Below are 27,387 nucleotides of genomic sequence, written 5' to 3'. Positions count from 1 at the left end.
ACCCGCGGCCTCACCTGCGAGCTGCAGGAACCTGCCCAGGCAATCATTTGGTAATCCCACGTATAGATGTGTTCTGGCAGGCAAGCACAGCTGGGGTGTAGGTTCATGGACTTGGCAGCTCTCCCCCTTCTCTCCTGTGGGCATTTTATAAGTGTTAAGTTAGTGGTTTCCTTGCCCTGGCTCAAAACTGAGCCTGCTTGTCCATGAGAGCCTTGTTTCAGGTCAGGATGGAGAGGGATCAACATCGTGCAAAACTCACCAAGAGCAAGGGAGAAGCAGCAGCCTCGGGCTCAACCTTGTGACCAACCCTTTGCTGGTTTGGAAGGAACCACTAGGTTAGGTTTGGATGCTGGATTGCTTGGGAGAGCTGTTTTTTTTAAAAATAAAACCAGTTCAGCAATCAAGAAGGTCTCAATGCCAAATGACATCTCGCCTGCTCTGTTACACAGCTCTGGACTGGACCAGAATAGTTTTAAAATAAAGGTTACTAGAGCAGTCTACAAGAAACTAATACAAAGATAAGAGGAAAGGACCTATATTAAATTTTCTACATTAGATCTAGACTAAGGATGCAGGAATTTTGTGGATCAGTTTCTGCTTTCCCCCACCACAACACATACACACACTGAAAATAAACACAAAACCAGAGTTTGTTCATTTTACAAAAATAGCTCTTATGAGATTTAATGCCTGTCTCCATTTTACAGATGTTCCAGACAAAAATCAACCTCCGTATTTTATATATAAGAACAGAACTTGTGACAAGCTGGAACATCCTCTCTGAGCTTGAGTGAGTGTAGAAAGTCACCTGGGTAAAACCTGCCTTTAGCTTGTTCAAAATATCTGTGGTAACGTCAAGTGTTCCCAATAATGATCCAGAAAAACAAAAAAAATAAGGACATAAACCCCAGACTTCACAACAGAAACTGATTCCTTACAGTACAGATAAGGAATATCTTGTTAGGTAATTAAAAAATGCACCAATGTTTTCATGAACTATTAAGCAAAAATGGCTACTATAGAGTTATATAAGGGAGCACCTACAGGTTGAATCTCTTCTGCTTAACTTAATTAGGAAGCTAAAAAAGACAGAAGAGAACCTTATCCTGGTGAGGTTATCTTCATTACCTGGAAGTTCTGCAACCACAGGCAAAACAAGGCGAGTATTTTCCCCTCTGAGAGGCAAGCAGGCTGCATTTTGAGACTTATTTTACAATTCGCCCTCCCAGACAAGATTTCCAAAGCAAATGCTAAAACCGTCTCAAGTTAAGATATAAATAAATAAAGAGGAGTGACAGGACTCCCATGGGATATCCTGACTTATGCTACAGCAGAAAATAGTCTCTTAAATCTGAGCACAAAGTGGTTTGAAATAATTTACATGTGATCCACACCCTGTGACGTGCCTCTTATTTTTGGTTCTTGTTCTCTCAGGCATTTAGGAGATTTATGTGGGATTTCAGTGAGATTAACCATATGCACTCCCAGGAGTTCTGGACGTTGTCACAGGCCTGCCAAGGAACCTAAAGGTGAGGCCTGCTGTCACACCATGGTGCTTAATGAGGAAAGGATGGGATTTTAATTAATTTAGCTGATTCTTTGAGCATTGCTGTGTTTTAGTCTTGAGTGTGCACGTCTAGATTGAGAGCTGAGTTCCAGGAGAGAGCAGCACTGTGGATTAGCACTTATTAGTCCAGTCTCACAGCAAGTAGAAAAGACTCAAGTCACTCTTCAAGTTGGTTTGAGGACCAGGAGAATAGTGATGAAGCCTCACTATCCACCTAAAAGCACATGCTGCAGGCTCAGCAGAGGTAACCAGGGTTCCCTGCCCTTCTCTGAAGGCAGCAGGGGAGGTTGGGCACCCTTTAATTCCGGGACTCCGAGGACGTCGGGCTGCGAACCGTTGACATCAGGTGGGATTTGTAAGTCTTGCTCAGGCCGGTCATCCAGAACTTGAGAAGTTTGACATTGTCCTCCTCTGCAGCTCCCAGAATGCTCAGCAGTTTTTGGGTATCCTCCTTGGGTCTGCTGTCCACTTTAGTGAACTTAAAGAGGACTTTCACTTTACTGCAGAAACAAGAGATTCCTGTCATTATCAAATGGACTCACACACCATCGAACAGGGAACAAGGAGGAGCTTCTCTTGGCACCTACTGCAACAAATGTTAATAAAAGCTTCAACCAATGTTTTATTGAACTGTTCTCATGCTTGATGAAGGAGGGAGATTAGTTAGAGAGATGACTCATTTTCAGTAATAATGGGCATATTTCTAGTTTGGTTTTGTCATTCTAGCAGAAAGTAGAACAATTAATTGTGACAACTGGGAGACACATCCAGTGCCCATCTGCCTTCAGGTAAATTCACAAATTCATGAATTCTTTCACATGACTGACTGGTCTTCCTTTCCAGCTACCTGCACCTCTGAAATGCAGGGCCTCAAGGCAGAACTCAGGCATGTATTTGGGTGTTACCTGTGCTGGGGTATGGCCACACTGACAGGCAGAGGGGGATTTGCATATTTAATCCTCCTAACCAAGGTGAGGCAGACAGCTGTTGTCATGCAGGTAACCTACAGATGTGTGAACTGAAGCATAAAGGTTAAGAACTGCTGAAAGCCAAAAAGAGAGTTGGGACTACAGCAGAAAATTCTTAACTCCTGACTTAATTTGTTCCTGTAAACCCAACTACTGCTGAGCTGCAGCAGAATTCACCTGACTAAAGTGTGTCCTGCACTCTGCTGTTACTGTTCCAGGAGCAGCACCACAGCTGCTCCTGTGAAAGCAAGGTGGCTGTACTTACTTCATCCACTCCTCCTTCAGGCAAACAAGGCACTGATCCACAACATCCACAGAGAGGTTCTGGTTGGTCAGGGCAGCTTCAATCTTGTTCAAGATTGTTGGGCCAACTGCAGGAGTGGAAAAAGGGGGAAAGGGTGAGAAAGAGGACACACAAGCTAAAGGTTACTGCTTGCACCTTTACTACTAATTATTACTGGACTAATAATTGGTAAATATATCCCCCAATGGCCGGCTGGGATTTCAGTTCCATGGAAAAGGAGCTAAAGATCATCCCATTAGAAAAGCATCTGATCCAACAAAGAAGCAACATGGAATTCAGTGAATGACCCTGGGACATCCAAACAGGTTCAAGGGCCTTTTTTTTTTCTTCTGATCCACTTTTAAACTCCTGCTTAGCTTTTGTTATCAGAAGATCATTAAAAACACAAGGTTATGAAAAAACTTTCCCGCTTCTTTGTACAATATACAAACATACATATAAAAACATAAACCCTCAACTTATACTTGATTTAATGTTCCTCTTGTTAAGAGCAGTTCCATTATACTTAGTGAAAAAATAAACCAGCAACCAACCCCAAGGCATTCCTGGACCACTTTTTGGAAGTCCTCAGGAGACTTTTTTTCCCAGCAGTCCATGGCCTACTAAGTTTGATGGTGTGGTAGAGAAAAAAACCTTGCAGTGACTATTTTTGTCCAGAAGTTTCTGGACATGCCAGTGACTGGATGGAAAATAAACTGGTGTATTTATACATGTGGGATCAACAACAGGAAGAGCACTACGGAGAGAGCAAGAGTCTCTGCTTTGCATCTCTGTCTTCAGGGACAGAGAGGAAGGATGAGCCATCTGCCATGTCTTTTGAGACACTCAGTGAGGCAAATTCATCTAAATTAAGACTTCCCAGAAAAGACTGATGGACCTGACTCAAATCACCTCTAAGTGCAAGAGTTCAACTGCTGGAAGGAAGTAGGTAAAATTAAATTTAAAAGTCTGGGTATTTCTCTATCAGTCATATTTGGCTACCAAGTGGAGCATGGAAAATTAGTGATGTCATTGTCCTTATAAGTTAGTCTTACTCAAAATAGACACACAAGTATTCCAGGATTCAAAGTGTTCACTGTGAGTTACAGAATTTCCCTACAATTTTTCTTATAATGTTACTGAATCCATTTCTCATTTATGAAAATTAATAGCCAAAATGCTGATCTGGTAGAGCAGATCTTTTATAATTGAACAATCTGTGGTGAACCTCCCCTCAAACAGCTAAATCCCAGCTGAATATTGACCTGGCTTCTACTCAAACCTCCTTAAGGACCAGTACATGAAAACCAGTTAAAGATGAAGATGCTCTTTTAATCTCAGTGACAGAGATTCTTTCTGCTTCCAAATCACTCACCTCTATCTGCTGCAACAGGGCTCCCACTGGTGACAACAAACTCGTACTTGTTGAGGGACTGCTCATCATCAAACAGGGTTGGGTAGAGGCTGGAGCGGGTGGCAGCTCGGACTTCCACGAGGACTGCAAACTCTGGAGCAACAAGAGCCCAAAAGAGCATGAGCTGTGCTAGCCCAGATTCCAAAACACAGCTACAGACCCTGCTATGGTCAGTGCCTAGAGAAGGTGTCACAGCTTTCAGTCACTGACCAGGCAAAGGCACGGGGAAAACAAAATGAAGTGGTTTGGGATTTATTTCATGCAGCAAATACTTATTTTTCAAAAAACAAAAATCTAGCGTCTTTTAAGATGACATGACAGGGAGGGGAGAGGGCTCTGCAGCAGGCTCTTACCAGATGACAGGATGTGGGGTGGGATTTGGACGTGTGGGCTCAAGCCCAGGAAATTGCACCGATAGGCCTCCTCATACTGGTCACTGTAGGGGATGATCCGCACACACCCGATGGGCAGCATCGTCTGCAGGGCAAGGAAACCAGCCCAGAGAAACTCTGGAATTAAACAAGTAACTACAATTCTCTCCCTGTCTTCCAAGCCTAACCAAGACCTGGAGCACTGCTTAGGCAGATGCTCCTGATTTGGGGGATCAAAGTACCCTACTCAGCTTGAGAGCCCCTGCAGCCACTGAGGACAAGCAAGAGATCCAAAAGTTGAGAAGATTTTGTTTTGTGCATGTTTTTGGGGTTTTTTTAGTTGCTGTTTTTTCAAAACTACATAATTTAGAACACACTCTTCACAAGATGACACGGCAGATCATTATAAAGGCTGGAGTAGTAGAGAAATACATGTAAAAATATGCAGCCAAGAAACAAAGGAAAAGGTTTCTTACCCGTAGGACATCAAAGGCAGACTGGACAAGATCCATATCCTGAGCTTTCCAGATGACCTGGTTCCCCATCAGAACATGCCAAGCCAGCATTCGGAATGCTGATGCCCCAAGAACCTGGAAAAAAAAATCCAAACCATTCTTTATTGGTTATGAAAATGAGTAAAATGTCTCATTTGCCCTGTTAAAAACACGGGTGACAGGTAAGAAAATGGCTAGACCTGAACAGCAGGAATGGATGTGGAAATTTAGCACATGAACCTTGGACACACGAACCTTCACCCTCAGCCAGGTCACTGGGAGCACAGGAGAAAAGCAAGATCCATACAGCATAATTCATTCTATTTGTAAATTATTTTTTCCTCTGAAACACTTTTTTTTAAAAAGCAAATATTACTTGGCTTTGAAGATGCTGCACAACCTCTGTATTAAATTACTGTCACTGCTCTTGGGAAGAAGAGAAGTGCAGAATTTGAAAGAAATCATCTGACCCCACCCCACATGACTGAGGATCAGCAGAGGCCCACGTGAGGAAGGGAGTGTGCCCAGAGATGCAGTTCACATCGTGTTCCTGGCTGGGCAGGCACTGTGCTGAACACAGCACCAGGGAATGTGCAGATTGCAGGAAATAAATGTATCTTAAAGAAAAAACATTATCAGGAGAAAAGAGCTTGTGAACTCTTCAGCCTTTCTTACCTGTCTCATGTGCCTGAGAGAGCGAAAGACAGACAATCTTCTGTGAGCTACATTCCAGCTGTTGCAATCTGGCATCAGTGATGTTTCAGGGGAGCTTTTGGACAGCTCCTGTCCTTCCACAACATCTGACTGGGAAGAAGGCTTCTCTTCTTCCTCAGAACCGTCCCAGCCTTCCGACTCTTCTTTCAGATCTAGCACAAAAAAATTAGGCAGACTGGTCATAAAATTTGCTGCTTTCTAGGAATGGAAACTGGAACGTGTTCACATGCTGCAGCCATGTGATTTTGGGTGTATGTGGGAGGAGAGCTCAGAACACAGTAACTGAAAGTACTGGCAGCAGCACAGACACACCTAAGTGTTAATTCAGATAAAAAATAACTACTGTGGGTCAAGAAGGGATTTTTATCTTCTACAGAACAGAAAGTCACCTTTCTTGATCAGCCGTTCTCTATTCTTGTTTTAAAGGTTATGGACAAAGCTTTCTAGACTCTAGTCTACATGGTTAATAAAATAATTCAACACAGGAAAATAAACCAAACTATGATCTTTTACTTTTAGAAAGTTCGTAGAAAAAGAAGCAAGAAATCTGTATGTTGTGACTGCAAATCCTTCTGGCTGCAGAAATCCGCTGGGAAGCCCAGCCCAGACACAGAGAACAATAATCTTGATGATGCAACACTGCTACTCAAGTGACAAACACCACGTGCAGAGAATCTTTGAGGTGCCTGGATTCCACATTCCTGTCAGAGCCATCTCCAGATGGGAGAGAGCATCTGCTGCTGCACAGACTACCAGGAAGGTAAAGCTGATGAGCAATGGCTGTACTTAAGATGCTGATCAAAGGACTCAGTGTTTCCTCATCTAAAGAATTCTCAGAGGGTCTTTGCAACCCTGGAAACCTCTGTCTCACCTGCAAGTTTTTCCATCTGAACAAGGGTGTCTTCTGTGGGTGCTCCCTCCAGAAGCTTTTCGGTAAGCCGGCTACCACAAGCCTTCAGAAGCCTGGAGATATTGAAAGGAGGAGAAGTAGAGTCATGCAGCTTGCCAGGTGTAAAAATCCAGTAAGAAACTTGATGTCATGATGTCAAACAAAACATCTAACCACTAACCACTTTGTGCTACCTCCCAGTACATCCCTGTGCTTTCCTCTGTGTGGGACTATCAGCCCATCTTACAATCCCTGCCACGCAAAGTCACCCATATCCCAGCATTTTGCAATTTCTTTGTGCAGCATGATTATCCCCCATCCAAATCACATGCCAGTGTTGCAATCCTCCCTGTGGCATCTTTCCAGGGAAGCAGTCAGGCACTGGAGCAACTAGAGTCTCTCGGAGCTCAATGGCTGCACCTCCCACACTGCTGATCCCAGCACAGGGGCACTCCCAGGTGAACCACCATGGTCTGGCAGGTGTGAATCCGAGGTGCAACACACTGGGGGCAGGAGAATCTTTTATTCTTTTCTTCTACACTGCAAAACCTTTCCATCTGCATAACCATGGCTTCTGTTAGCTGCCACGTTAGTTTTACTTCACAGCAAAAAAACCTTTTTTATGTCCTAAAGACATCAGTGTTGGCTCCTTCCAATTCAGGCGCTACCTAGCAAAGTTTAAGCATTACCCCCAAAAAAAACCAAACCCAAACACTCGAATCACATTCCCAGTCTTTCAGCACGTGGCAATATCCTGCTGAGGAAGGAGCTGAGAACAGCAGTGGCATTACCAAGCAAAGGAGGTGTGCAGGCAGGCCCAGAGGTTCTCGTCGTTGGTCAGGGATGTCAGGGAGCGCGCGGCGTTGCCGTTGCGCTGGTGCAGGAAGGGGGTGAAGGCCGTGTTCATGCGCTGGGCACGCTGGGGGCACCCAAACTGCTCTGCTTCAAACACCTGCACACACAGCAAGGGCAGGGTCAGACTGAAAGAGATTCGGTGTTTGCACAGAGCACAGGCAAAAAAAACACAACAAAAATACCAAGTGAAAAGGGTGCATCATGTACGCTCATCCAATCGTGGGAAAACAGGGAGACGGGACATCTTATTCTGAGATGGACTAAAATTATCAATAAGTAACTCTCGTGCTCCAAAATCATTGTCCTTCCCAGATTTACTTACTTACATTTGTAACAAAGTTGTTGCCTATGAGGCCTGTGAAAAGTACTGAATGTTTCAAATGACAAAAACACCCTCTGTTCCTTCCCTCCTACATCTCCATACACAGAATCCTGGAATGGTTTTAGTTGGAAAGATCAACTTGTTCCAACCCCCCTGCCACAAGCACCTGTCACTTTCCACAAGACCAGGATACTCCAAGCCCTGTCCAATCTGGCTGTGAGCACTTGCAGGGATGGGGATATACACCAACCTCCTTATATCAATCTTAATGACCACCCTGGTGGCATGAGCTGGATCAGCTTTTTGACTCAGTCAATCAGGGATCATGACTGAGACACCGACACTGACTCACAGGGACTCTGTGCACTGACCTACCTTCAGTGCTTTGCCCTGGAGCTCATCAATGATGCCTCTGATTTTTCCCAACAAGAAAGGCCAGGAGTTGATGAGGTAAATCCGGTCCATCATGATGGTGATGATGCTGTACCAGCGCTGGAAACCTCGGGCCAGGCTGTCTTTGATAAAGAAGGTGTGGCTGAACACAAAACCGTGCTGTTCATCTCCAAAAAAAATTGGGCCTTCACGTCCCGGGCAGACCTGAAGGGAAGGGACACACACCAAAGTCATTAAACACATCACAGAGTAACCAACTAAACAGCTTCCTGCACTTCAACATCCACTTGGGGAATAAATGAAGCCTTTTTATGCTACTATCCCAAAAGTGTAGTCAGACAGCCCTCCAAAGGTATCCTACAAACACTCCAAATCCTTCAATTTAACTGTTTTTTAAGAAGTCAGCTCCATTCAACTACAATACTGAGAATCCAGAAGGAATTTTGCTGATCCTGACACAGAAATGCTCATTAATCTATAAGGTTTTTCTTCATGTCTGTTAGAGGATGAATATTAATGGTTTACAAAGGGCACTCAACACCACATGCAGAGGTTTTTACAAAAACCAGGTTATCTTAAAATGACAATTAAAGGAATATTTTTAGCCTCATAAGGTGAGAGGAAGGAACCTTTGAGGTCACCAAAGATCAAGCTTAAAAAATACCACCAATCCTGGAATAAACAGACTTCTGTGCCTGTCTTTCCACCTGGTTCCCTCCATGTTTCAGTGTGCACAGAGCAGCCAGGATCAGCAATGGAATATCTTGGATTGGAAGTGAAACAGGAGCCATTAACAGCATTTCCCTGTGCTCCAAGGCAGGTACCTCACAGCTGAGGCTGCGCACGCAGGCCTGGCGCACGATGCTGAACAGCTGGGGGTGGTTTGGGTGCTGGTGGCTGACGTACTTGATGGAGGTTTCTTTGTCGTGGCTGACGTACCCCGGGTGTCCTCCTGCAAGAGAGCGGCAGCCCTGAAGGCAGAAAAGCAAATCCAGCCATAAATGAGCGTGCAGGTATCTCAGGTTTCCAAAGAGCTCTGACTGTTCCCTCCAAAACACCATAAAATGTTACTTACACACACAGACAGGAACACAAAGACTCAGAAGACAAGGAAGGTGTGTCAGGGTCAGGATTTGAACTCAGCTCCTCACACAAAACTATTGTACACTGCCTCTGCTCTTATGCTCATTTTCTACTATTTAATTTCACTGTGAACTTGGTGCTGACTCTACAGCTGGTGAAGTTCAGTTATAGCAGCTGTGAAACCAACTGGCCAAACAAAACTGGCCACACCTGAAGGGAAAGTAAATAATAAATATGCCAGAGGAAGTACTGATAGAAGACAAGTGTGAGAATCATAGAATGGTTTGGGTTGGAAGGGACCTTAAAGATCACCTCATTCCACCCCCTGCCATGGGCAAGGACACCTTCCACTATCCTGGGCTCCAAGCCCTGTCCAACCCAGCCTTGGACACTTCCAGGCATGGGGCAGCCACAGCTTCTCTGGGCACCCTGTGCCAGGGCCTCACCACCCTGACAGGGAACAATTTCTTTAGTATATCTAACCTGAACTTCACCTCTTTCAGTTTCAACACACTGCTCCTTGTCCTACCACTGCAGTTCCTGACGAAGAGTCCCTCTGTGGATTCCCTGCAGGCTACTTCAGACACTGGAAGGTTGCTGCAAGGTCTCCACACAAACTTCTGTTCTCCAGGCTAAAAAGCCCTGAACGACTGAGAATATATATTTTTCCTATGGTTTTAATTGTTTTTGCATTTTTTTTGTTTTCTAACCAATACCACTCTTAAAATTACTATTAATAAATGACGTGATCTAATCTAACAAAGTAAATGCTCTTTGAAGATGAGTAAAGCATTTCTCAGCTTCAAGAGAATCAAAGATCACAGAGCTTAAAGAGACTCAAGGTCCTGTCAAGGTGTACATATTCAACAACAGCTCCTTCATCCTCTTACCATAGATCATAGGGCTAGCTTGCAGTTTATGAGGACTTGCAGATCTTCTGGCACTGACACATACAAAACAAGTGCTGTTCACGTTTTTATTTGTCTCTAAACAATTCAATTTGCATCAGAGAACCCCAGAGCCCTTTAGCCAAGCCAAGGGCACTGATGCCCACAGAGAGATTTTCACACTTGCCTCACACATGTCTGACTTCTTTGGCCCTGGGCTGCTGGAGTCGGCGCTGGCTCCTTCAGCCGGGCTGTGCGAGCGGATCCGGCTGCTCATCTGAATCCCACCTTCCTCCTCCTCCGCCTGCTCATTCTGCCCGGAGATGTCCCCGCTGCCAGCGCCCTGCGGGAGCGGCGAGTGCAGGACCTCGGTGCAGAACAGGGTGCGAGGGCCGTGGAGCTCACAGAAATGGCACAGGGCAACGATGGCGTTCATAGTGAGGGCTCAGCACAGCCGCCAGGCCTCCTGCAGCCAGGGGCAGAGCACACGGTCAACACATGGGACACCACGGGATCTCTCAGGCCTCACTGGTGCCACTCCTGCTCTGCAGCTGGCCTTAAGCTCAGCCTCAGCCTGAGACCTCCAAGACCATCAAGTCCAAACTGTGACCAATCCCCACCTTGTCACCCAGACCAGAGCACTGAGTGCCATGACTAGTCTTTCCTTAAACACCTCCCTGGGCATTTCCCTGATCCAGGACCAGCCTTCTGTTTGCTGATGGGATGGCTTCGAGCAACCCAACCCAGACCGAGCTACCCAAACCATGTCCAGATCCTGGATGCTGAGCCAGGACACCCACGGGGGTGAATTCCAATTCCTCACGCCCAGATACCTCCAGGCTCACAGGGAGAGGTTCAGAGAATCCCGGAATGGTTTGGGTTGGAAGGGACCTTGAAAATCATCCACTACAACCTGGACACTTCCAAGGATCCAGGGGCAGTCACAGCTTCTCTGGGAAACCTGTGGAGGGCCTCCCCACCCTCACAGGGCAAATTTATTCCCAATATCCCACTAACCCTGCTGTCAGCTTGAAGCCGTCCCCCCTTCTCCTATCACTCCAGACTCCTGTAAATAGTCTTGTCCTGTCTTTCTTGTAAGTTCCATTTAGGTACTGGAAGGCCACAATTAAGTCACCCCGAAGCCTTCTCCTTTCTAGGCTGGACAGTCCCAATTCTTCCAGCCATTCCTCAAAGGAGAGGTGCTCCTCCCCTCTGATCAACTTGGTGGCCTCCTCTGGATCAAGGCTGAGGTCGCACAGACCAGACCCCCATGCCCGGAGCTTCAGGCCGGAACGGGTCGGCCCTGCTGAGCGCCCACGGACCCGAACGCCTCAGGCCCTGCCGGACCTGGTCCGGCGTGTCCCACCGGGCCCAGTGTCCGGTTCCCCGTGCCCGGTCAGTCCCGGCCTGTCCCGCTTCCCCGTGCCCGGAGCCCCCGCTCACCGCGGCTCCCCCGGCCCGTCCCGTGTCCGCGGGCGCCTGACACCAACTGACCCACCGCCCGTACCATCCCCACACCCAGCTGGGGGGGGACAGGGACAGACAGCTCCTCGCCCGCGAGCTCGCCGCCGCCGCGGAGAAGCGAGAAGATGGAGAATGAGGGAGAAGAGCGAGAGATGAGAAGCCCGTTCGTACCGCGGGACTGGGCCGGTCGTCCCGCCGCTCTCCCGGGGAGCCGGCACCTCCCCGGCTGCTGCAGTGGCTCGGCCCAGGGCCGCCCTGTCCACAGGGGCCGGGCGGAGCCATTACCTCAAGAGAGGGGGGGCATGAAGAGGTCTGGAAGGCGGCTCCTCGCCTTCCGCGCTGCACCTGCCCAGCTCTTACAGCGCAGAGCGGGAGCAGTGGTGTCCGATCACAGGGGACACGAGAAGGGACGAGCGGCAGCCTGACACCGGCGGCTGCCACACCGGGAGCGGGCCTCGCTCCCCCCGCGGGCTGGTACGGGCCGCGTGGTGGGTCACGTGACCCACTGGCTCTGGGAGGGGAGCCGGGGTGGCTGCGGGCGGAGCCCCCGGAACCGCGACCGGAGCCCCCGGAACCGCGACCGGGACCGAGACCAGCACCGGCACCGGGATGGGGCCGCGGTAACGAGCTTCGCCATCGGCTGTCGCAGAGCCCCTTCCCGTGACTTTCCCTCTCCTCAGGGCGGTGCCGTGCTCCCCGCAGGCTCGGTGCGACTTCTCCTTTACTTCTGTCTGTCTTACTTCCTTAAAGTGCTTAGAATGTAAGATTATGGCAGAGGACGGTTTCGAAGTGTTGTCGATTTGCAAAGGAGCTCTGTGGAGCTGTTTGCACAGGTACAGCCCGGGAATGGCAGGGGAGCAAACGCCCAAGTTAAACCTGTTCAGGCTCTTCATTTCCATTAAACTACTCCTCTTTCTCTTCAGGGTATCAAGTTTAAGTATTAAAGGATTATTTACCTCAAGGAATCTATGACGGAAAGCTAAACCAAACTCCCTTTGAACTATTAGGCTTCAAAATAATAACCAGAATCCTCCGTGCCCCTTACAGAGTTTTTAATACCTGATTCTGAACAAAAGTAGTAAGTTTTCAAGAAGATAACAGCATAGATTATTCAATCGAGTAAAACTTGTACTTTAATCCCAAGAAACAGCAGCTATTGCTGATACCACTGTAAGACACACCTCTGGATCCAAGCAGCCACACGTGGACTGATAACTGAGTCTCCGATTAAAGCAATAGTCAGATGGTCAGCAAGATGGATTATTAGAGAAACACAGAGTTCAGACACGAATCCCAGACTGGTTTGGGTTGGAAGGACCTTATGACCCATCCCATTCCAACCCCCTGCCATGGGCAGGGACATCTTCACTAGACCAGGTTGCTCAGAATAAAAGCGTTCCATCCAAAATCCCAAAGGCCATCTCAGACAAGGACCTGCAGCAGCACTTCTCAAGAAAGACACTAAAGAAAGATTAATAATTAAAATTATTTCTACTCCGAGAGCTCTGAGAAGCCATCAGCAGGGCTTGAACACTTCTGGAGTAGAGGGCACTGCCACACATAGCAGGCAAAATCACTTCCTAAAAAGCAACCAGAACAAAAATTCCCCCCCAAAAAACTAAGGAAACCCCCAATACAAAATACCTACAATCTCATTTAAGACAAACTAAGAATGACTCGTTTGTTATCTTTATTTTCCAATAGTACACTTAAACAACTTCTCAGGACTAACCTGGGCCAGTGTGGCCACGCAGAGAACATTTCCTAGGTTATACAGATCACCTATGACAACACAAACACGGGGCTGTGGCTGTGCTGTGGGACACACAGGGAAGTTGTGGAGAAGGAAGCAGCTGGAGTTAACGCCAGGGAACGATGGCTCAGCAGAGGTCATGCACTGGGGCTCCTCAGTGGCACAAAAACAGGAGTGGGGGTTGTACACAAAGAGCTTCCAACCATTCCTTCTCAGAAACATTTCTAAATCTCAGTGACTGGTCTAGAGACCCCTCCTGTGGCTATGAACTGCAGCTGCACATCTAACGCTGCCCACAGAAGTGCATTTTGTGTCTGTGCTAATTAAAATGCATCAAAATCGGAGTCAGATATCAAAGCATGCACTCAGTATTCCCTGGACACATCTTGTGACTGTGTCCGATGGGAAGAAACAGCCACAGGATCTCTGAGAGTCCAAGTCGGGAGCAGCACAGCACGCAGTGTTCCTAGATTTGAGCAAAAGTCCTTCCCTGCAGTAAATAACAAATTAAAACCAGAAAGCCCAAGTGTTCTCGAAGCCTCTCAGCTGACCACAGCCCAGGCACTTAGTTCCAAGACTTGGAAGGAGCTGCTTCATTAAAAATCTGACTTAATTTCAGCGCTATCTCAAGACATGCAGATGCCAGACCACGTGTGTTTATCAAACTAGGATTTAAAAGCCCTTCCCCGGAGCACTTCTGGTGAATGTTTTATCTACTGATTCTACAGGTGAGACCTGACTTTGAATTTCTAACAGAATTCAGACATTAACAGCACAACTATCCACGCCAGAAAAGGAACCTCAGCAGTTCTCTAAAAGCATTTGCCCTCTTAAAAATCAGATATATAATGGGATGTATTACTTGAAACTATTACACAGCTGTTTTTGCCATCCTTTTGATGCGAGCATGGATTTGTTTTACCTGCTTTAGGAAAGAAAAAAGAAGAGAAAAATCTAGAGCTATTCACCACCTGCCTAGATTAGTTTGCTTCTAGTTCCACAGCTGGAAAACGATCCTGCAGCTCTCAGCAGGTAAATCCATCCTCACTAACAGGAACTAGTAGTGTAAAAGTGGACATTCCTGTTTTTTTCCCAACTCCATGACAGCATCCTGAATACATTTTCCCCTGGCAAGGAAGCCACTGGCAAGGAGAGTTGAGCCAGGCACATTTCTGGAGGGCTGGGATTTGGGGTGAGTAGTTTGCAGTCCCTTCTGTGAGTGCCACACATGGTAGTAACAACCACCCTGCTTTTAACTCAAGCCACAGCATCACTACTCATTTAACATTTCCATGGGACCAGAGGGGAAAAGTGTGTGTGTTCAGCATTAATTAGGATAAAAACCTTTAAAATCATAGATCTGCGTTACAAGATTCATAAAGTGAGTTATGAAGAGCCCCAAGATTTTGCTTAAAGATCAGATATAAACGTTGTCCCAATGGAATTCTCTCTGGCAGGAAGTGATGAGCTGCTCACACTATGGACCTCCAGTGTTCAATACTAAACTGCTATTTTATACTTTTAAAAACATCCTTCACCACCAACCACAACCTGGGACACCTCTCTTCACCAGTAAGCAGCGCCCTGCTGTCACAGAGGCTCTGCTAGACTTGGGACACCAAGTGAAAACCCCAACACTTCTGTATCAGCACTGGAAGCACAAATGGAATATTTTCAATACCACAGGTGACCTCAATACATACAAACTTCACACAGCAAGACGCAGGAATGCTCAGTTCCCACCTGGAGACAAGCTGGCAGGACAGCAGGAGCAAGCAGCTCCTGGTGAGGTGTTTCAGTAGGAAGCAGTGGCTGCTGAGTTTCTTGTTTTCTGACTTGATGACAGGTTTATTTCTGCCTGACAGGAAGGCGTTTGAACAGTGAGAATCTTCAGATACACGAGAACGACAGAAAATTAAACAGCCCGTTGATTTAAGGGGTGAAGCACTTTAAAGAATCCAGTAACAAAGTTTTAAAGTTTAAAATAGTAAATTAAAAACCAGGTACCATTCCAACACGTTATATCTGAATAAAATCCTGCATTTTGAGAGCTGTATAGAATTATATTTATGTTCCATGCAGAAATATTAGTTTCCATCAAAGAAACTATCAGCCTGTTGAATACCTTCATGCCAGTTGCACAGGAACAAACATTTAAATTTCTTTCAGTGTAAACAACTTCCTATCTAGAATCCTCCAGAACACCAACGTTTTCCAAATATCCTTTTGTTTAGGTCTAAAAAGTTTCATCTAAGAGCAAATAATATTAGCAGATATTTTGTACCAGAAACTTGAAATCATAAACAGCTGTCATGTATGTTTTCCATATATGATTCCTACTTTGCAGCAAATTTCCTTACAAGGACACGCTGATATCCTCATCCTTTTGGGAAGAACAGTTCTTTCCTCATTTAACAGACAGCACCAGCTACATTGGGCATAGGCAAATTCTCTATATTATGATTTGCTCGAACTCCACCCCTCTGCCCCCACCACACATACGATAAATCTGCACTTTGAGCCAACTTTAAATACAGAATAATGAACCAATAATTATCTTGCAAGTGAACCAACACTAGTTTGTATTCTTCCCTGAATAACACTTTTGTTTTTGCAGAAGAGAAGGACTGCTACAGAAACACGGCAACATTCAAACCCTTTAAAACAAAAGGTAGATTATTTAATGCATTAACAATGTTAATCTGAAGATAAATAAATCCACAACAGACTTTCAAGTTTCTTTTGAGATTTCCTTTTTCTTTGCAGAGAATATTTCTGATATTATACAGTACTGAGAGGGTGTTCTTTTATTTTCTTAATGTCCAGGTGAAAAGCAAAGCTCAGTTCTCTCTGCTCTCTTCGTGGAACTCCTCAATGCCCTGTTCCAGGCGTGATTCTTTCATAAGCTTTTACTTGAAAGCGGAGTGGTGAGCAACATTAATTTCAAGAATAACTGGATGGTTTGGTCCCTGAGTCATCTTCTTGAGAGCCCATACTCTGAAAGGGAAAGAGTTAGTTCTGTTCAGAAACAGGTCTGCAGGCTTGGGAAAGACAGTTCTGTGAAGTGAACAGGCAGGAAAATAAAGTGCCTATGAAATAACATGCATTTAATTTTCTGGTTGAAATCACTGCAGGATTAATTAGGAAAAAGCACCTTCAAAAATAATAAATTATGATGTGTCATGATGTTTATGCACATATTATTAATAATGTGTAATAACAACATTGTAAATACTGACATTCAGTACAACACACTGCATTGAATGAATCTCTTACAAGACATTAAATCCATTACCTTCTGCACAAACTGAGGGTTCACAGTGATCTCTTGATCCATGGCTTTCAGTCGTTCATCAAGCTCTATACATTTCAGCATCTTAAAAATATGTATGAAATTGATTACTCTGTCCAGCTTGTACCTGATCTTCAAGACATTTCATGGCTCTGCCATGTAGAACAAGTAACTTTTGCCACCACTAAAGTTACACATCAAAATGTTCTCATGTCTCACCTCCCAAACAAAAGTGTTAGACTATTTTTCATTCCTTTCCTTTGATCCATGCCTTTTTAAGGCCATTGACAGACAGTCCCATGAAGCTCAACCACCTTAACCTACAGGCAGGTTATTGAGAGCCAATGGAAGTGATCCTTGAAGTTTAAAACTCTAAAATCAATGTTTCTAATTCATTCAAAGATCTTCCTATCACCACTAGCAAGCAGTCAGTCTCCTGAAACAGCTCAGGCTGTGCAGGACACAACAGGGAACATAGTGACAGAGAATATTAATCTAAAACCCATGAAAATACTGTGAAATAGTCAAATATAGTGATTTACAGTCCTCACTCTATATCTAAGTTACTACATTGGCTTCTGCTAGCAGCTCTCTGGTTACAGACTAAGGCTCTTTGGTAGGAATTCCAAAAGCAGTAAAAGATTTACCTCCTGATCAATGTTATGAAGCATAGCTGGATTGTTATATTTTTCAGGATTATCATGGAAACAGACCATACCATCTTTCTGATTAATACTTGCAAAGATTTCACCATCTTCTATCTGAAATTACAGAGGGTTTAATAGAAGTTATCACCAAGAACAGAATTTCAGGTAACTGTAACACAGACTTTGTGGAATTGTCTTTAACTTGGTTGCTTTTATTTCCCACAGGCTCCCAAAAACATGATTCCCACCTTATTTTACATGAAGAACAGCTTTTTAGATTTTTTGAGAACAGTCTCAACACCACAGCAGACTGCCAGCACTTCCTCCACCCTGAAAAAGAACTGCTCAGGATGTGCACTACCAACCCAAACACTAATTTTGGGATAGTTTAACCAAGTCAGAGGTCTTACCATGTGGAGGACGTATTTTTCTGCTTCTTGGGGCCCTGACAGCTGCACTCGACTTGCCATGTCTTGTAATGACAATGTTAAAAATGTCTGAAATTTAGAAAGTTTTAAAGTGTTAAATCAACTGCATGTTAAGGATTTTCTTGTTGATGCCTCATGGCCTATGTAACCTGGCTGTGGAAGTCTGATGGGAAGGAGCAAGTGGAACACACAATTATTAAAGTGCTCATGAGAGTGAGTCAGTTCTTCCTCCAGACATTAATTTGTTACACTGAGCACGTATGGAGTCATCACTCATTCCTGCAATTTTATTTCACACCAGACAGTCCTGACCATGCCCAACGTCATTCCCTCACCTTTTTACACAAAAAGGTGACTCTCCACCCCTTGAATTTCCTTCAAGAGATGCACATATACAGCTCTTCATGAGATTTTTTTCTACTGCAACAAATATCATTTGAGCTTGCAAAAAAAAAAAAACAACCCTGCTTTCCCCAATCACTTTTCAGGATTAATCTGATCTCTCAGCTGAAGGAGCAAATCACTTTAGTGCTTCTGGTTTGTCCTTTTATTTTTCCAAAATCTGTCCTATTCACTCAATCTTTTCTAATGAAGTGGCCTGTAAAGTTCAGTTTTCCTATTTTTTGAATAGAGATGAAGGTCACTGGGTTACAGCGCTCACTTTTTTTATTATCTACAAAAAGCTCATGGGAAAACTGCCTGACAGACAGATTGAATCAGCTTTTAAATAATGCATAAGCAGGCCAACTGATTTGTTTTCCTACACAGGGCATTCTAGGCTCCTTTGTTTCAGACACAAATCTCAGTTTTAGTCATTTCTCTTCCACATTACTATGTTATCATTTAGCTCTAAAGTGAATATATTTCAGAAATACACTCTTAGAGAAAAACTGCTCAGAGTTTCTCTTACCTTGGTTAGCCTCTGAATATTCTTTTTGTAGAGAGATGACAAGCATTGCTTAACCAGCCCCATATTGTTATCTCTTGTGAAAGTTTCACTGTGTTTGTTCACCAGATTTCGAAGCTCCGAGGGTTTATTGGTTGAATAAACTTGTGCTAATTCATGGTAAGCATTGCTAAGAGGCTGCAATTAAAAAAATGAGAACCCTTCTTAAAGAACACAGTGTTCATCCAGCCTCACAAAATCTATTCAGTGCTCCAACATTAGAAGCCATGCAGGCATTGAAATAAATTTAAGTAGCTTGGGCATTTCTCATAAAAAAGACAGAGTGTCCATACATGGTTTTATGGCAATTACAGACCCTCACACACTAAATCTGCAGTGTAACATTTAATAAACATCATTCCAGGACCTCTGTGTGACAGTTTTACTTTAAGCAGTGTGAAAAAACTCTCTCAACTGACCAGCTGAGTTTGAGGTAAGTATTGCCAGTAACTGCCCATCCATTGTATTTGTCCATCCTTGACCAGATCAGGTCACAGCACAGACTCAGAGGGCGACACCAGTTCACCTAAACTACATCAAAATGTTTCCAGCTTGTTTATTAGTCTCTGGAGTTAGAAGAATTTTAGAACTCTCTAGAATTTTGGTCACAAATGAACAAACTCAGTGTTGAATAAGAACTAACTTTTGGAAGTGTGTTACTTAAGATCAGAACTCTCTGAGTAGCAGTTTTGTCTCACACCCTACACCTCCTAATCTGAATGCTTATAGACTACAAACTCGCAGTTTTTTCAGAAGCTTTTTTTCTTTAAAAAGCTGGGGGTTTGGAATAAACTGTTTAGTATTTTGTGCTTCAGTCAGATGAAGTTACAGGTCAAATCTTTTCCTAATGACACTGCAGCATGAAAGCCAATTGAAATCTGAGTATTCTTTAAATTCTGACATAAAAAGCTATAAAGGAATGTTCAGTATCAGTGAAAGGAATATTGATTAGTACTATTCAACACTGAAGTTTTCTCAAATCTTAAAAACCTGTATCACTGACATCATACAATCACAGAATGGTCTGGGTGGGAAGAGACCTTCAAGCTCATCTTATTCCAAACCTCTGCCATGGACAATGGCACCTTCCACTGTTGCACATTTACAAATTCAGATTTGTTGATCTATTATTTAGATGCATTTGCAATACTTACCTTAATGAATCTACCAACTATCTGCGAAGTGTATTTTGGTAGCTGCTGAACTTTACCAAGCAGTATCAAAGAAACTAGGATATACTTTTTATATGATTCCAACATAATATGACTGACTGCCATGGCTGGAGTAGTTATTGCCTAAGCAAGAGAGAAAGAAATGGAACAGAAATTTAGTCTTCTTATTGGTAGATCCTGGTACATGAACAAAAAACTCAATTTCAAGCTGCATGTAGAAAGGATACAGTGACATATGAAATTCTCCTTTGAGCGCTGAAGCTTCACTAACTTCTGTCAAAATCAATTACCCAGACATACTCCAAAAAAGGGAAATTTTATACAAGCTACTCAAAACATATCACGTTACAGCAGTGTCTCTCTTAAAAGAGCCCTGCTCAGATAGAATCAAAACTTCCTTCCTTGGAATATATCGAAAGTTGTACCAGAAATCACCTGTAGCTACTCGTGAACCTGGATTTACACAGACCCTCAAACAGGTTTTATACAGCTGCTACATTATCAGAGGTGTGCAGAATAGGGAAAAGGGATTTTAGTTCACTGTGATACTGGAACTACTTAAGAGCTGACCCTAATTTACAAAAAAGAAAAATGCTGCACCAATTTGTTTTCCACATTTCACAGCATTTCCCTCATATACAAGATTTCCCCGATTTTAATATTTTTATTCCCTCCCCAGATAAAGCAAAACCAGCAAATATTATAACAGCACTGAAGAAGCATAACTCCTCTCATAAAAGCAGAAAGGCCTTAGCAAAACCACTGGACTGTTTTTTAAAGGACACACAACCGTGTGTCAGCCTGTGACCTGTTTCTGTGCTGCACTTTCAAGCAGGCAGCTGAAAAATATTTATAGTGAGATAAATTTAACATCACCCTTTGAGCTGCACAGCTTTACAGAGCAATGAGGCTGTGAGAGACTTTCTTAAAGGAAAACACCTCCAAAGACAGTTTTGCTTGTGGCAGTTCAAAGGTGCTGTGTTTTCTCAGCACTGTTACACATCTACTTTTGCCTTTTCAGACATCACAATTCAGACTTATAATTTCATTTCAAGTTACCTGTTCATAAAAGTAGAGTGCTCTTTCAAAGTTCTTTAGCCCAGTGTATATCATCCCACCATAGTAGTAGTAACATAAAAAGTGCTTCGCATCATATGCCCCATTCTCTTTACAAATATCCATCATGTCCACATCTAGATACGGGAGGGCAGGTTTAAAGCATTTTGCTAACAAACAGAGCTACAAGAAAATAAATCAAGTTTTCATAAATTAGCCATTTCCATTTGAATTTCCATGAGAAGAAATTGAAACTAAATTAATTAGTATTACTGCATAAGTATCATTCGCATAAGTTAAAAAATAGAATGTCAGTGGTGGAGTAACAAAGGTTGAAAATCTTTAACAGATTATGAATTGTTATAAAATTATCTGACTCCTAAAGAAATTAAACTCTGACAAAGCTGTTTGAAACTCCAGGACTGCCAGACTACTGTGCTGGCAACAAAAAATATTGAACATTCCTGTCCAAGCCTAAATCCCAGGAGCCAAGAATGAGACAGAAACACAAATCCAGGCCAAAGACACTGAGACAAACAAGTCTTTTGTCAGACTTGAGCAGACACAGTAGCTGGATATTACACTGACACCACCCAAGTTCAGTGTGACTTTCAGCCCACAGAGAAGGGATGTTAAAGGACTTTCTGAAGTCATCAACAAAATCAAAGATCTGAGGACAAGCACTGAACATTTAAAATTAGTAATTAATCTGTATATCAGATTTGGATTTTATTTCAGTATATCATATTATTTACTACTGGAAAAAAAAAACCAAACAAAATAAAAATCCAGTTGAAAATCCATTCTTACATTGCAATATGTGAACATGCATTTCCTTGAAGGTTTATAGGTATTTTATAATCTTTTACTCTCACAAAAAGCCTTTCTGATCCCCTTACCTGGCAGAGATCTGCGTGTATTGAGGTCAGCTGGTTTGTGTTCATCTGCATCTTGTCTATGGCTTGTCTGAGAATGCTAATTCCTCGCAGGGGCTGTCAGAAATTACATCTCTTTCAGATAATTTCTCATAGATGGCAGCACATTGGATCTTATGTTGACACTTACAAATGAAAAATAACACTAATTGACAGGTTCGATTAAGTAATAGTTAACTTGAGGTTCCCTTTTTGTAGGATATGGCACTCTTGCACAATAAAATTAATCTTGGCTATATAACTTCTCCTGATGAAGTCATCAATTCTGCTCTACAAAGCCAATCTCACCAGGAATACAGTAATCTGTGTCAGTAAGAAAACTTTCCTTGCCTCCATGACTCCATTTCAACTCTCAAGAAATACTAAAGTCAGGTAGAGTCACTCCACTCCACTTAAAAGTAGAGATCAAATCTGGTCTGTCTCAGACTAGACTTCACCAAAGTGGCCTGAAAAAGTCGGGATTTTAGCAACAAAACCACTGGTCAAGGACTTCTTAATCAAGTTTCCTGCACATTTTAAGGCATTTCATTAAGAATATTATGTAACATAAGCGAGAATAACACTGAAACTAAAATCACTGACTCGCCAGCGCTAATAACCCTTGCAGCTCCCTCCTCTACTAATGCACACTTTGTCTGAAAAACATTCTTGGTACTACAGACCTCCTATTCTGTGTGGGAGAACATGTTTTTAGGTGACTTTTCTCCCCCCAGAATTATCTTCCTTAGGTTTTCCTTAGAGAAATCTTCGAGTTTTGAGTTTGGTTCATTACATTTCAGTAAACTTAACAACTAAAGAGCTGCACAGAAACACTTGATGTGAAGTTAGTGGCAAATCTTTATAGAGTAAGAGGCTGGTGACATCCCCTTTAAGCCTTGGGTATGGAGTAGCTTATTTGTACTTGCTCACCTGTTTTCTCTCCACAAGGGCATTTGTTAACTGGTGGCACAGGCCAGCAACTAAACACAGTAAAAAACAAACAAACAAAAAAAGAAACACCTCAGTGAAAAATCAGTATTATCAAACTATCAAAAAATATATCAAGTCTGAAATGAGGCTTAACTTACAAGTGTCTGTTGCATATCTAATGTGTTCTCCATTGCAAGTGCTGATAAAAAGCTGCACCTGTGAGAATAACGTTTCGAAGTCAGGGATGCTGGGCATAGAAAACTTCACAAACCTGAAACAAAGAAACAAAAATTTTAGCATTTATTTCTTGGAGGTTCATTAAAAAGATTCATTTTCATTGCTAAGTCCCTGCATGTAGGTGCTTGTCAACAAATCCAAAGTGCCTCTGAGACATGGCATAGGATTTCCCCAGTAGCTGTAGAACAACATTTAAAAACGCCTTTCTATTCTCAATTAAGTGCAAAATACAAGGGCAAAGATCATTTTCAGTACTATCAGTATTTTGTTTCAAAAGAGTAGTAGGACAAGTACTAGAATTCTGATCTTCCCCTTAAAAGAGAATTTTAAAATAGCAGTGGAACCTGCAGATAGTTCACTTGAAGTCAGATACAGCCAGTTTGAATTCAAGACTAAATATCTTTACCATAGTTCAGCATCCCCAAGGCAACTCAAGTTTTATCTTAAACTCCAGACAGCAGCAAAAGCCTCACTGCTGTCTAAAGACAAACACCCATGATAAAAGCCTGTTTTTTACTGGAATAAAACATCTTGCTCCATGCTTACAGTTCAGTGTATTAATGCCCTGAAAATAAAGTTTTAAATGCTCATTCTGTATCTTTTTGTTGAACATATATGGAAAAACACTTATCATGGAATCCCAGAATGGTTTGGGTTGGAAGGGACCTTAAAGCCCATCCAGCTCCAATCCCTGTCATGGGCAGGGACATCTTCCACTATCCCAGGTTGCTCCAAGCCCCATCCAGCTTGGCTGTGGACACTTCCAGGAGTGAGGCAGCCACAGATTCTCCAAGTAACTTGTGCCAGAGCCAGAACAAAACACTTTGCTTGGCAGAGAGTTCAGCTCATTGCCTGAAATTTTAGTATTTAATTAAAAGCAAGCAACACTCACAAGACAGCAAGAACACCTAGTGAGTGTTCCTGTACATCCAGGGCACCGAGCACTGTATCCAGATGGGAAAGATTTTTTGCTAGCAGCTCTCCACTTTTATTGATCAGTTCACAAAGCTGGGTCATTTGCCCTGAAAAATAAAAAGCATTGTTATCAAAGCCTAATTAGAGAACTTTCACCCATTCCCACACCTCATTATAACTTGCTTTCCCATGTAACCTCAGGAAATAATAGTACCACCCCAAGTTTTAATTTTCTTTAATAAAACAAGCATTAATTTTCTACCCACCACATGTTTGTTTTTTTAATAAAACAAAAACCAGAACTTGTTCTTTGCTGGTCCTCAAGCACTACCCAACTTTCAGGTCTGCTCATAAGCATTTCTTTGAAGTAGACATTAAAGTCGCAACTAAGTACCTACAACAAAAGTATTTAAAAACCTATCCTTAAATTTACTTTGTACAATTAAAACTGCAGTGTTATTCCATATGCTGTGAGCTATGAACACAGAATGAGAAGTGACTACTTTGAATGAGGAAGGTATGGTAAGCCTCAAAACCCTTATAAAGAAAGCAGATCCATTCCCATGAGCTGCTTCCAAACTCTTCCTCCCCCACAATTAACTGAATGAATTAAAACTACGTCCTTCTGAAGCAGAGTATTGTTTCAATGTTCAATCCTTGCAGATTAGAGAGAAAAAAATAGGTTCTCTCACCCTTAACAAAAGTCTCCATAAAACGTGGAATAGTGCCTCTATTCACAGAGATTTACACTACCCTCAGGTCTCTGGCCTTTTCCCTTGAGAAAGGAAAAGCTGGGAAGTTCTAGCAATGAAATGTTAGTTTTGAAGTGTTAGAGGGATCAAAAGCTCCAAATGGGGGACCAGAGCCCAGAAACTCACCTCCAAAACCATTTTTCTCCACATGGAATTAAAAAAAGGCATAAGCATGGGAAGGAATGGGGGTTAAACTCTCCACTTTGATAATGGTGCTCAGGCACTGCAAAACCCTAATTCTGGTGTCCTCCCTATTCCAGAAAATCACCTCTTCTACAGTTCTATCATTTAGCATTCCCCTAAAAACAAACAAAAAAAAACAAACCCCAAACAGACTCTGACCAAACTGGTCTAGGGGAGGGTGCCCCTGTCCATGGCAAGGAAAGAGATTACCTTTAATGTTTCTTCCAACCCAAATCACTCTGGGATTCTGTGATCTATCCCTCTACCCACACACACACACACAGAACAACTTGTAGTCTAAGCAAGAAATTCCCATACCAGGCTCAACTAAATGTCCCTTTCTGTCACCTTCCAGGCAGCCAAATGGCAGTCAGAAACCACCACAAACACACACATTGCTCCTCAGTGCTCTCACATCCACTTGCCAGTCTGGCTCTGGATTTACTTTCACAGAATCTCAGAATGGTTTGGGTTGGAAGGAACTTCAAAGATCATCCCAAACCTCAGCCATGGACAGGGACACCTCCCACTATCTCAGGCTGCTCCAAGCCCTGTCCAGCCTCGCCTTGGACACTTTCAGGGATCCAGAGGCAGCCACCACAGATTCTTTGGGAATTCTGTGCCAGGGCCTCCCTACACTCACAGAGAATAATTCTCTCCTAATATCCAATCTAGCCCTACTCTCTTGTTATTATGAAGCCATTCCCCCTTTCCTGTCCCTCCAAGCCCTTATAAAGTTTCTCCTCATCTTTCCTGTATCTCCCTTCAAATACTGGAAGGCCACCCCAGAGCCTTCTCTCTTCCAGGTGGAACAATCCAGATTCTCACAGCCTTTCCTCACAGCTCCATCCCTCCAATGATCTTGGTGGCTCATCTGGACTTGCTCCAACAGGTCCATGTCCTTACTGTGTGTTCTCACAGAGAACACCTCCCTGGCTCATCCCTAACGGGAGAACTTCCACAAAGCCAACCACTCTCCTTTTGAGCCTTCTGCATCCCCAAAACTCTGTGACACGAAGTTCTCCAGCTCATCTCCAAGAGAACAAAGATCCATCTTCCACCTGGTTTATATCCACACCTTGCAGGTATAAATTGTCTCTACAGTAGAAATACTTTGTATTTTTTAAGTGAAACCAACATAAGAGAGAGCTGGACCTCAACCCAAGAACTGCGAGCGATAAAACCTGGGGCCGTGGTGGGAAACATCAATTTTTGATCAGTTTCAGGGAGGAAACATCCCAGGCAGAGACCAGTCAGAACACATTTCAGAGAGCACCAACACACAGGGAAAGTTCAAGAACCAGGAAACGCTGCGCCCACACACAGTAAAATTAGGTGTTTGGCAGTGAAACTAAAGAATTCTAAGTGTGATTATTAAAACCCTTTGTGGCCACGTGGTTGCAGTCTCAGTTCCGTGGTGGGGCGGGACTCTCTGTCCATGCTCTGCTTGGAAATGTAAAGCACGGATACTCGGACAATTCAGAAATATATTTTAAACCACACTTAACTCAACCTGCCCGTTCATTGGGGAGGTGACAGGCTGGGCCACACAACCCCAGTTAAAGCCCAAGCCATGCTCGCTCCTCCCCCTATTTTAAAGGTTCCGATTTTGGCAGGATCACCGGTGCGGGCTCCGCTACCGAAACCACCCTGTGGGAGAACCACAGAGCTCTGTGAGAGCACCGCCGGCCTCTCATGCCCTGTCACACCGCCGGGATCTCTTCGGGACCGCCCCGAATTAACCCCGGCACGGGCCCTGCAGCCCCGGGGGCGTAGCACCCCGGACCCACGCCTGAGGGAGCGCCGTGCGAGCGGGCAGGCCCCGGCCCGCCGCCCCGTCACCCGCGCGGTTTGACGAGCTCCTTCGGTCTATCACCGTCCTCCCTCGGCCCCGCGGGCCCGCCCCGTCCTCCCGGTCCCCCCGGCCGGCCCCGTCCCCCTCACCCTGGGCCGAGAGCTGCCGGACGCTGTTGACGAACTGCTCCAGGGCCGACGCCATCTTGGCGGCTCGCGCCGCGGCCGCGCGCGCTGAGGGGCGGGGCGGGAGGAGCGGCGCGCGCCGGGAGCCGCCGCCCGCCGCCCGCCAATGAACGGCCGCCGCGGGAGTCGCGCGACGCCCGCCGCCCGCGCGCCACTTCCGCCGCCTCTCGCGAGAAGCGCGGTCGCTATGGCAACCGCCGGGCCCGCGTCAGGCGCGCGGGAGGGGCCGTGACTCAGCAGCGCTGGAGGGGGGCGGTGTGACGTCATGGCGCGTCACCACTCCGCGACACGAGGCCTTCCGCGACACCGGGGACCCCCGCGACACCGGGGACCCCCGCGACATGGGAACCCCGCGACATGGGAACCCCGCAACATATAGCCCTCGTTTCACCGGTGACCCACGCGACACGAGGCCCCATGTGATAAAGGCCCCTTGCGACATAGCGACCCCAGCGACACCGGGCCCTCCCCGACACGG

At 44.5% G+C, this 27,387-nt stretch overlaps 2 protein-coding genes across 3 annotated transcripts; both read right to left on the bottom strand.

The window, feature by feature from the left end:
* Positions 1 to 649: 649 nt before the first annotated feature.
* FLCN (folliculin) lies at positions 650 to 12,017 on the bottom strand. Of its 2 annotated transcripts, none has more exons than XM_014870973.2 (12): positions 11,876 to 12,017; positions 10,428 to 10,706; positions 9,095 to 9,241; positions 8,253 to 8,474; positions 7,492 to 7,652; positions 6,683 to 6,774; positions 5,773 to 5,963; positions 5,080 to 5,193; positions 4,586 to 4,709; positions 4,194 to 4,325; positions 2,801 to 2,906; positions 650 to 2,067 (listed from the first exon to the last, which is right to left on the bottom strand). In XM_014870973.2, the coding sequence occupies exons 2-12, from the start codon at positions 10,674 to 10,676 to the stop codon at positions 1,866 to 1,868; spliced, it is 1,740 nt and encodes a 579-aa protein (XP_014726459.2). In that variant the 5' UTR covers positions 10,677 to 10,706; positions 11,876 to 12,017; the 3' UTR covers positions 650 to 1,865. The 2 variants fall into 2 exon arrangements, with proteins under 2 accessions (XP_014726459.2, XP_088030397.1); XM_088174271.1 differs by having other exon boundaries at positions 11,684 to 11,935.
* Positions 12,018 to 15,277: 3,260 nt separating this feature from the next.
* On the bottom strand, positions 15,278 to 27,096 carry COPS3 (COP9 signalosome subunit 3). Its single transcript, XM_014870986.2, has 12 exons — positions 26,874 to 27,096; positions 23,972 to 24,101; positions 23,001 to 23,113; positions 22,843 to 22,892; positions 21,898 to 21,990; positions 21,002 to 21,181; positions 19,925 to 20,065; positions 18,735 to 18,908; positions 17,807 to 17,893; positions 17,397 to 17,510; positions 16,753 to 16,833; positions 15,278 to 16,454 (listed from the first exon to the last, which is right to left on the bottom strand). The coding sequence occupies exons 1-12, from the start codon at positions 26,926 to 26,928 to the stop codon at positions 16,401 to 16,403; spliced, it is 1,272 nt and encodes a 423-aa protein (XP_014726472.1). The 5' UTR covers positions 26,929 to 27,096; the 3' UTR covers positions 15,278 to 16,400.
* Positions 27,097 to 27,387: the final 291 nt, after the last annotated feature.

This window comes from Sturnus vulgaris, chromosome 16 (genome assembly GCF_052056855.1).
Source record: "Sturnus vulgaris isolate bStuVul1 chromosome 16, bStuVul1.hap1, whole genome shotgun sequence".
Taxonomy (NCBI): Eukaryota; Metazoa; Chordata; class Aves; order Passeriformes; family Sturnidae; genus Sturnus; species Sturnus vulgaris.
Note: the sequence above shows the minus strand (reverse complement) of the source record. Positions and strands in the feature narration are given on the sequence as shown.